The sequence below is a fragment of the Euprymna scolopes genome, chromosome 28, assembly GCF_053919585.1.
Source record: "Euprymna scolopes isolate OS-2025 chromosome 28, ASM5391958v1, whole genome shotgun sequence".
Lineage (NCBI taxonomy): Eukaryota > Metazoa > Mollusca > Cephalopoda > Sepiida > Sepiolidae > Euprymna > Euprymna scolopes.
Genome location: NC_136509.1, coordinates 9547323 through 9558772, shown reverse-complemented (window position 1 = coordinate 9558772; position 11450 = coordinate 9547323). Strand labels below are relative to the sequence as shown.

The 11450-nt window shown below is 30.9% G+C and overlaps 1 protein-coding gene across 3 annotated transcripts in view; it reads left to right on the top strand.

Annotated features, from left to right (window-relative positions):
• The first annotated feature begins 907 nt into the window (after positions 1 to 907).
• LOC145249446 (deoxyribonuclease-1-like) overlaps positions 908 to 11450 on the top strand; it is a 120578-nt gene continuing 110035 nt past the window's right edge. For 2 of the 3 annotated variants that reach the window (XM_080111004.1, XM_080111005.1), the window contains exon 1: positions 908 to 1141. In XM_080111004.1, coding sequence (XP_079967130.1) covers positions 965 to 1141 — 177 coding nt within the window. In that variant the 5' untranslated portion in view covers positions 908 to 964. The remainder of the gene's footprint in view (positions 1142 to 11450) is intronic. The other variant, XM_080111006.1, reaches the window with a different exon arrangement.

The window sequence follows — 11450 nt, the reverse complement described above, 5'->3', positions numbered from 1 at the left end:
ACGTATGCGAAACTTTATATTCGGATTTAGCCAGAGAAAATCGGTGCAAATGTGTGAAAATTAAAAAAAGTGGAATTTGTCAGGTGACGGTCGAACGACGGCATTACGAATATGCATGCATAACGTAATAGCTATTGGTCCATGTTTTAATTTTTAGCCTTGCACCAAACATGTCTTCATAGCATTAACGTCAAAGGCATTAACGTCAAAGTAAAAAGTAAATCGTAAACTAAACATTTTGGTTTCGATTCTCCTTTGTTCCGCACGAGTTAATTTTTTTTTTTTTTAACTTTTAAAATCATTACTATAAATTGTGCATAATACACTAATGATAATGATAATGATAATAATAATAATAATAATAATAATAATAATAATAATAATAATAATAATAATAATAATAATAAATACGAAATCTGCATTAAATATCTGAATTAAAATATCATATTTAAGCGTATTTTACGACTGGGCAATGTCGGGCAGCCTACTAGTATATATATATATATATATATATATATATATATATATATATATATTAGAAAACATTTTATATCGTTGTTTACATAAGTTTTCGCACTTACGGAAACTTCTTAATGCGGTATTTTCATCTAGGTTAATTATGAGCTTATGACAAATATATGAGATTATGATATATATATATATATATATATATATATATATATATATATATATATATATATATATATATATATATATATATATATATTAGTGCGAAAACATAAATCCTGAAATAAGCTATTTGTAAATATAGAACACAATGTGGTCAACTCAGGCAGTCACTGTGTTGCGTTATTAATAGTATTTGTACTACGGCTCGACCAATCAGATAAAGGATAGCCTCACTTTAAATACAAACCAATTGAGATGGCTATATGTATATATATATGTGTGTGCAGTGTGAGGGAGTTTCTTTTTCGCAGTCGTCAATTTCTTCCTCAAAATCATGGGTATGCTTTCAACAAGGCTGGTGTTCGTTTTATTTCTCTGGGGCACCACGTTTCTTTTTGCGACGGAGATCGTCGGTGAGAATGTGCCACACGTTAAAATTGCGGCATTTAACATTCAAATTTTTGGAGTTAAAAAAGCCAGCGATGAAAACGTCATGCGTTACATTGTTAAGGTAGGTGCCATAGTATTCGATTGTTTATATATTACTACTCTATGCTGCGCGTAAAGGCTTTACATCTCCGGCATGTTATAGGTTAATGGACGAGGCGTAAAGTTATACACATTTCTTTGTTTACATCGTCACAAACGGGCGCGAAAACATCAAGAGTGATTTTGATGATTTAAAACTTTTTATCCTCGGACTTCAAAATCAACAGAGATTAAACCATTCCTGTAATGATCCGGTCCCTGATGATTTTGCAGTGGGAGTTTAGTTCTGTGCAGTTCTAGGAAGTCCTCTCTCCCAGGCGTTACCTTTTCTCTTTGAGAAGTGCTTAGTTTATCGCTAATCGCCTGAGGTGCCTTTACCTGGGAATGCCGATGGCACTTCTCCGGAACTTTTACAGGTCAGAGTGCCTATCTTCTGGGGTGCTGACTTCTCAAGCTCACTTTCCGACCCTGGTCTCTAAGTTCTTGCAATAAGAGAGGGAACTAAAAAGCCTAAAGTATTTTGTTTTGGGAAAAATTGTTTTGTTTTTTTTGTTTTTTGTTTTTGTTTTTTGATATGCTGGTATGTCAAAAATCTGAATAATTTTATTTAAATATAATTTTACATATTTTTTTTTTTTGTAATTTATTATAATTATTATAAAAATAATTAAAACATTATTATTTTGACGATATTTTCGTTTTTATTAGTTTTTATCAGTTAAAGTTGAAAGGTGACTTATATAAGTAAACTATATGTTTTAAGAAATTTTCAGGTTTATTCGAAAGAAAGAAAGAAAGAAAGAAAGATGTAAAGAAAGAAAAAAAGAGAAAGTGAAGCAACCCAAGAAGAAGTTTATGTTCCCAATGATTTTGGGTTAAACAGAGTTGAGAAGGAAAAGATAACGAAATGCCAACGTCTTATGTACAACATGAAAAGAAATTGGAATCTTAGGAAGATCTCCATCATTTCAGTAATTATAGAATCATTAAAAGATCTCCCGGTTGAAATATACGAGATAGAGAGTGCATGTTTGACATCCGGAAGGATGCCAAGATGGTTCAAAATTATAAGAAAATTGGAGGGGGGGGAGAAATGTCGAAAAGAGAAATAATTTGATTTATTTTGTAATAATTTTAGTTTATTATTTAAATAATTTTAATTATTTTGCAATAATTTTTAATTATTATTAAAATTATTCAAACAAAATAATTTTGATATTTTCGTAGTTTTATTGCCATTTAAAGTTGGTAGTGTATAAAGTTCGCGGCCATGGAAGAACGCGAGAAACAATCTGTTTTTGGGCATTTAAAAATAATATGTTGTTTTCATTAAATGTTATTAAATGACGGAGCATTGCCATTAGAATCCAGTTAATATTATGCATTTAAAATTGACAAAAGCGGTTTTAACCCAGTTTTGTTTGTAGATAAACACAACATCAGGTAAAATTTCGTGGCTATTTTGTTTTGCTTCACCTTATCCGCATAATATTACACTTTTCAAGCATGCGTTTCTCAATTTTAGATGCATAATACTAAATGGACTTTTAATAGAAACGAAATAAAACTATTTATTTATTTGCGGACTGTTATCCTCATCTTCAAAGTTGTTGTTGTTGCTGCTGCTGTAGATTTCGATAGATTTTTTTTTTTTTTTTTGCTGTAACCATTGAAGTTACTGTGATAATTCATTTAATAGAGTAATAGATGCATCATTATAATACTGCCTTGTAACAAACACCCCTCGTATACTGAAAAAGGCAGAGCTGCAATAATTAGTAGAACTTTTCGAATTTTCTCCAACCAAAAGTAAACGAACGCCAATCAGCAAGACTGCCTGATTATTCCTAGGGTTATTTTATTTTTGGAGTGCTACGGTTTTGTTATGTTTCTCCTTTAGTTAAATACAACTTGCTACACTGGCTTAGTATTGGCGGGAAAGATAGAATATGTTATAGTTGCATTGTACATATGTTCCCGCTTAAATTTAAGGGTACAACAAATCAAGAATAATTTATTAAAAGCGAAAATTAATTAGTTAAGTGAAAATTAATTAGTTAAAAGTGAAGATTAATTAGTTAAAAGTAAACATTAATTAGTTAAGAATGAAAATTAATTAGTAAAGAATTAAAATTAATTAGTTAAAGGTTTTACATTTTTTTTACAAAATAGTCACCACTTATCAAGGCCCAGGGCCACTCGAGGATAAGGGTTATTGACTGTACAGTAGTCAATGGGACAATATAGTAATGGTTAGTAGTGTTAATTTGATAAATTGAATTACTTAAGTGGAACAGCTCATCAAGAACTTGTTTACATTGGACTTGAAGACGACCATATTGTAGTCATCCGGAAAGCAGGCAAACGGAAGACAGTTCCACAGGTGTGCAGTTCTAAGAAAGAAGCTTTGTTCATAGAATCTACGTTTAGGTTTAGGCACTGATAAAGAGTGGGGGAAATTATTGATAGTGTTTTCAACTAGACGAGTGTTTGGGATTATTATATCATCCCGGTGTAAAAGTTTTTGCCGATTTAAAATTTTATCTCAAAAATGAAAAACTGTTCTTGAAAATCTTTATTCATGACAATAACGACCTTTGCTCTCTATAAATTAGTTTCATCTGTCAACGAGCTTATAAATGGCTCGCTTTTAAAAATTCTTTACATTTTGATGTGAAGTATAAGTCTAACTCATTTTCAATCTCGTCTCGTGATGTTAATCAAATTTCATCTAAATGGTTTTGTAATCATTTAAAATAATTTCTAACTCAGAAAGGCAGGATAGGACGAAATTACCAACCAAATTCTTCTTGCTCTTTTATCAATATTACTGTGTGAGGACGAGCATTATCATGATGGAAGATGACTCTCTTTCAGCTGACTAATAAAGGTCGATGTTGGGTTAACATAATATTACAGAAAAATATTAACGATGCTTTAACAATCTGAAAGAAAAAATTCAAATTAATCATAAAAATCATAAATTAATCATAAAAAAATCATAAATTAATCATAACAAATCATAAATTAATCATAACAAATCATAAATTAATCATAAAAATCATAAATTAATCATAACAAATCATAAATTAATCATAGTGAAATGTTTAAGTAATAAAAATATGCAAAAAATGAATAAATTGCAATGGTTCAAAATTTCTGTTCTACAAACCGGAAAACTTTTCACCGGTCTGATATTAGTTAACAAATTAAAATAAAGCCACTTTAAAAATGTCACAAAATGAATATCTACCTGATAGTCTTATTTAATTTATGATTTTAAATAATAATCAGGTTGTTCACAAGTTCAACCATCTTTAACAATCATCATGTTGTTGTCGCACCGTCTAACTGAAAAATTGATTAACCCTTATCCTCGAGTGGCTCTATGACCTTGATAACAGTATGCAGAAATGTATGGCAAGTAGGGGGCCTTCGGTTGAGTAACATATTTTTTTAATATACATCGTTTATTGTATATAGGTTTATTTATAACTTGGAGTCATCGTTTATCAAGGCCCAGAGACCACTGAAGGATAAGGGTTAAGGAATAATAAGGGTCAACTAGAATTGTTTACATGAATTTGTGACACAACAGATGGAGGCGTTGATTAACAATCAGTTCTTTCAGTCTTCCGAAGTTTTATGGTGCATCTTTATTGGAGATAGTAATGTCTGCCTGTCTGTCTGTCTCTCCCCCCCCCTCTCTCTCTCTCTCTCTCTCTCTCTCTCTCTCTCTATATATATATATATATATATATATATATATATATATATATATATATATATATATATATATATATATATATATGCGCGTATGTGTGTGTGCATGTGTGTTAATTCAAAAGAATCTGGTGGTTTCTGTAGAAAATTTTCAATGCGAAAGAGAGCATACATAATGGTTAAGACAATACAAAATAAATTTAACCGAATCTCATTACAACTTTATTTCAACCCAAAATGGCCCTCTTCAAACGAGGTGAGTCAGTCAGCTTAGCATCTAGCTTATAAAATGCAGAAACTCACACCTGATATTCGTATATATTAGAAAAATACGTAAAAATATTTAAAAAGGTGAGGAAGGATAGTTAAAAAATATAGGAATAAAGCCAGAAGTTAGAGAGAGTGAAGGAATTCAAGTTAACTAAATAGAGGAGAGAACAGGAAAATATAAAGAGAGGAGAAAGGGGGGGGGACAAGAATGAGGTGACCTCTCAAATCTTTAGCCGATTGTCACCCTATTAACTCTCACCTCCCGTCATTCTAATTGAGGTCAGGTTGTATACTGGATATGGAGACAGGGCCAGGGAAGGAAAGGGGGGGCGCTTTATTTTCATTCTATAATCCTAACGGTAATAGTACGGTAACAGTTCGATGTTAAATAAGTAGAATAAAAATAATTAAAAATAATAATAGCTTACCGAAAAGTGTCTAAAGATCGGTAATTTTATTAATACGCCTAGTCTGGGTTTCACAAACATTAATATGTTCTAAACTTTTATTCCAATCCTTCCCTTTAAGGGAAACTATTAATGCGTATAACTTAACAAGAATAGCACATTATGGAATAATATATATAATTTGAGTTGACTGGAATAATTCGATTTAAACTGACAAAGGAAATTATGATGAAACTAGTATAAATTTTGAAAAAACGCATTATTCCATTTGCGTTTTGGCCTCTTCTTTATTTTACTTTTATTCTTATTTCTATGTTTCTTCTTGTTCCCCTTTCCTTCCCTCGCTCTGTATCCATATCCAGTATGCAACCTGACCTCAATTAAACGACCGGTCAAACTTTTTTATGGGTCTCTGGGCTTTATTTAAAGAGATATTTCTTCTGATATATATATATATATATGTTTAAAGAAAAAATTAGAAAAAACCGAATGAAATCATTAAAAAATCAACGTTTCGTCCCTGTCTCAAAGGACATCTTCAGGATAAATTGAGATAAAAATGTGATAAAAGAAAAAGTCATAGATCGTGCGAAAAAAGACAGTTTTTTAAAATCCAACCCATGTTGGGAAAGGATGAAATATGTGTGCGTATGGGAAGGTTGTTTGATGTCTATATATACAACTTTTAAAATGCATTAAAATAAATATGTACATTATTATTTTTTTTTTTTATTTTTTTTTTTTTTTTTTTTTTTTTTCTCTTTTCTTTCCTTCTTCTGCAAAAACTACTCATTTTCCTGAAACATTCAAAGAAAAAAAAAAAAAAAAAAAAAAATAGGCTAGCCAGGATCCACCCTGATACCTTGCTCTTTGATTATTATTTTCCCTATGCTAGGGGTTAAATGGTAGAAGCCTTTTCTTTGCGTAATAGTATTAGTATTCAAAATTAGTGCTGATTCTAAAAGTCTTCTTTTAGCTCTATCTATCACGTATTTAATAATTTTCGCTTGATCTAAATTAAATGAGTGATCGTGTTCTGCACAATGGCAAAAGAGTGCATTTAGGGCGTTACCATTCCTTATATCTCTTCTGTGCTCGTTTAGTCTTAATTTCAATTTTCGTTGTGTTTCACCTATGTACGCTTGTTGACAGTTGTTACATGGGATGGAATATATACCGGCATCGGATGTGAGGATTTTGGGAGAGTGCTTGGTAGTTTTTAATGTCTGTTTTATGGTTGAGGAAGTTGTTTGTATCAGGTGAAAACCAAGTCTATCAAGAGTGTCGTAGATTTTTGTATTTTTGGTGTGGGTGGGAATGAAAAGATGTCTGTTTAATAGTGAGGTATCTGTTTTATTTTTCTGTGTGTTTATATTATAGTGTATTTTCGTAGCTTTTTTCTTTGCGTAAGAAATGAAATAGGATGGATACTGTAGTTTTCTTAAAACATTCGTAATATATTGAAATTCATCATTAAGATATTGGGGACTGCATATTCTAAAGGCACGTAAGAAAAAACCTATAATCATGCCCGTCTTTATTTTATCATTGTGGTGTGAGTAGTAATGAATATAGTCGTTTTTGTGTGTGGTCTTTCTATGTACTTTGAAACTCAGGTCGGTTTCTGATCTGATGAGGAATATGTCTAGAAAAGCTAGGGAGTGGTCTTGTTCGGATTCATGTGTAAAATTTATAGATGGTTCCACTGAATTTAATTTATTTCTAATTTGTTCTATTTGTGTGTTTTTAGGAAGAAAAATAAGAATATCATCTATATATCTAAAGTATGTGGAGTTTTTAGGAAGTCTGTGTTTAAAAGAGTTGGTTTCTAAGAATTCTAAGAATAAGCAGGCTAGTACACCACTAAGGGGGTTACCCATAGGGAGTCCAAATTTCTGTCTATAGTAAGAATTATTAAATTGAAAGTAGGTTCTATCAGTGATGAGTTTTATAATTTGTATTAGTGTATCTGAGGAAAAAGGTAGGTCGGCTTTAATTTTGATTAAGTGCTTGTGGAGTAGATTAAGGCATTTTTTGATTGGAATATTGGTGTACAAGGAAATTATGTCTAAACTATGCATGGTTTTATTTTGCATGTCCATATTTTTTATTCTATTTAGGAGGTCACCAGAGTTTTTGATATGTGAAGTGCTGATGGTGCCCATTAGTGGAGTTAAAATTTGGGCAATAGCCCGTGCTAATTTATGGGTGACGCTTCCAATGTTTGATATTATAGGTCTCATAGGGACGTTCTCTTTATGTATTTTTGGGAGGCCGTATAATATAGGAATAGTGGGGTGGTATTCAATGTTATTTATCCATTTTTTATCATTTCCGATAAGTTTCTTTACGGATTTATTAAAAGTATCGAAATCTTTTTCTATTGATTTTAAATCTATCGGAGTGTATATATCTCCGTCTGCCAATAGTGTATGCATTTTCTTTAGATATAGGTCTTTATCTATTATAACTATACCACCTCCTTTATCGGCTTGTGAAATAATAATGTCTTTATTTTTTGTTAAAAGTTTTAAGGCATCAATGTATCTTTTTGGTAGTGCTAATTCTTGAGGTTGGGTAGTTGTTAAAGCTATTATCCCTTGTATGAAGCCTTTAGTAAAATCAGAGTCCTCTTGTCTATAATTTTTTAGGGTTGTGTTAGTGGTGATTTTCGAATGCTTGCCGGTAGCGAATTTAAGACCGAAACTGAGAGCTTCAGTTTCAATGTCCGAGAGTGGTTTAGAAGTAAGGTTTAGAATAAGGTCTGGACGTCCCAAAGTTTTCCATTTGCTGTTTTTTATCAATTTCGCAAGTTTGTTATTCAATTTAAAGTTATGGCGTGTGTTAAATTTTTTGATAGATCTGTAAGTGTTCTTAATTGATCTGGGTGTTTTCTTGTAATTTTGTTGATAATCAGCAATTAATATCCTGGCTTTCCGAAAAAGATGAGAGCTTTGGTGCTTTAAATATATTATAGATGACAAAAGATATTTCTCAATGTAATCCGGGAAAATATGGTCTGATGTTTTAAAAGATTTAGGTATGCATGCAGGTATGACTTTTTCTTCAATACATTTTTCCAGAAAAATTCTCCTGTTGTTGTGAGAATTTGCTGCGATTAAGATGCTCTTATATGTTCGCAGAGAAGATCGGTTTTCCATTTCGACAGAATGTATAAGGAATTAAAAAAATATACCAGCGGTGGTTGACGTTATGTTTAAAGAAAAAATTAGAAAAAACCGAATGAAATCATTAAAAAATCAACGTTTCGTCCCTGTCTCAAAGGACATCTTCAGGATAAATTAAGATAAAAATGTGATAAAAGAAAAAGTCATAGATCGTGCGAAAAAAGACAGTTTTTTTTTAGTTTAGATATATAGATGATATTCTTATTTTTCTTCCTAAAAACACACAAATAGAACAAATTAGAAATAAATTAAATTCAGTGGAACCATCTATAAATTTTACACATGAATCCGAACAAGACCACTCCCTAGCTTTTCTAGACATATTCCTCATCAGATCAGAAACCGACCTGAGTTTCAAAGTACATAGAAAGACCACACACAAAAACGACTATATTCATTACTACTCACACCACAATGATAAAATAAAGACGGGCATGATTATAGGTTTTTTCTTACGTGCCTTTAGAATATGCAGTCCCCAATATCTTAATGATGAATTTCAATATATTACGAATGTTTTAAGAAAACTACAGTATCCATCCTATTTCATTTCTTACGCAAAGAAAAAAGCTACGAAAATACACTATAATATAAACACACAGAAAAATAAAACAGATACCTCACTATTAAACAGACATCTTTTCATTCCCACCCACACCAAAAATACAAAAATCTACGACACTCTTGATAGACTTGGTTTTCACCTGATACAAACAACTTCCTCAACCATAAAACAGACATTAAAAACTACCAAGCACTCTCCCAAAATCCTCACATCCGATGCCGGTATATATTCCATCCCATGTAACAACTGTCAACAAGCGTACATAGGTGAAACACAACGAAAATTGAAATTAAGACTAAACGAGCACAGAAGAGATATAAGGAATGGTAACGCCCTAAATGCACTCTTTTGCCATTGTGCAGAACACGATCACTCATTTAATTTAGATCAAGCGAAAATTATTAAATACGTGATAGATAGAGCTAAAAGAAGACTTTTAGAATCAGCACTAATTTTGAATACTAATACTATTACGCAAAGAAAAGGCTTCTACCATTTAACCCCTAGCATAGGGAAAATAATAATCAAAGAGCAAGGTATCAGGGTGGATCCTGGCTAGCCTATTTTTTTTTTTTTTTTTTTTTTTTTTTCTTTGAATGTTTCAGGAAAATGAGTAGTTTTTGCAGAAGAAGGAAAGAAAAGAGAAAAAAAAAAAAATAAAAAAAATAATAATAATGTACATATTTATTTTAATGCATTTTAAAAGTTGTATATATAGACATCAAACAACCTTCCCATACGCACACATATTTCATCCTTTCCCAACATGGGTTGGATTTTAAAAAACTGTCTTTTTTCGCACGATCTATGACTTTTTCTTTTATCACATTTTTATCTCAATTTATCCTGAAGATGTCCTTTGAGACAGGGACGAAACGTTGATTTTTTAATGATTTCATTCGGTTTTTTCTAATTTTTTCTTTAAACATAACGTCAACCACCGCTGGTATATTTTTTAATTCCTTATACATATATATATATATATATATATATATATATATATATATATATATATATATATATATATATATGTATGTGTGTATGTATATATGTATGTGTGTATGTATATATGTATGTGTGTATGTATATATGTATGTGTGTATGTATATATGTATGTGTGTGTATGTATATATGTATGTGTGTATATATATATATATATATATATATATATATATATATATACAGGTGTTCACCCCACTTATTGCCCCACTTATTACCTTTCACCATTACCTCCTCTCCCTACAACTAACACCTCACCCCACAAATAATAATATAGACTTCTAATGATAAGGCTTCCGCTAGACTTTGAATTATTTTCGCTGGTCCCCAAAACAAATTCATACCAGAACTTGCCCGACTCGGATAAATACTCAGCTATGCGGATTACCCAACATACAACTTGGATCTTATTACCCAACTGATTTAAAGAACGTCCACCATGGATTTTACCATGCAATCTGGATCTACAATTTTCATATCGTTTTATTCTTCAAATCCTCTTGCTACAGGACTTCTGATTAATTAATTATTTTGACTTTGACTTTCCATATCTCTCTGACTTAACAAATAGGGTACATACCTTTATAAATATTTGCTAATATTTCCCCCCCCCCTCTAATGAGATGGTAGACATCTAAACCCTATAGGTTAAGGAGATTAATTTTCTAAAGTATTCTTTGTCTTGCTTAGAATAATAAAAATCTTTGATATGAAACTCAAATACTTCATTTCAATAAGGATTTTTTGAAATGTATTGAATCACAATTTAATATATGTATATATATATATATATATATATATATATATATATATACATTTATATATATATATATATATATATATATATAAATCTTGATATCAGAACTTATTCAAATTTTCATAAAACCTTTATAAACCTGTAAGCAAGGTATACAACATTTTAATTATTCGACAAGGAGTACAAATAAAACAATATATATTTCCCTCAAACCGCTGGCATTGATGGAAAAGAGACTAAAACTTGTCCCTATGGTTTCAAATGATCTGAAATAACAGCAAAGGGAGACTTGATTCCAAATATTTCTCATGTTATATCCTCCCTCTGTTGGAAATAGGGTACGATTATAAATATTTCCAGTATCCAATAAATATTATACACTGTGAAAGTTACTTTATGTATGTAACCCAAAAATAAAAATA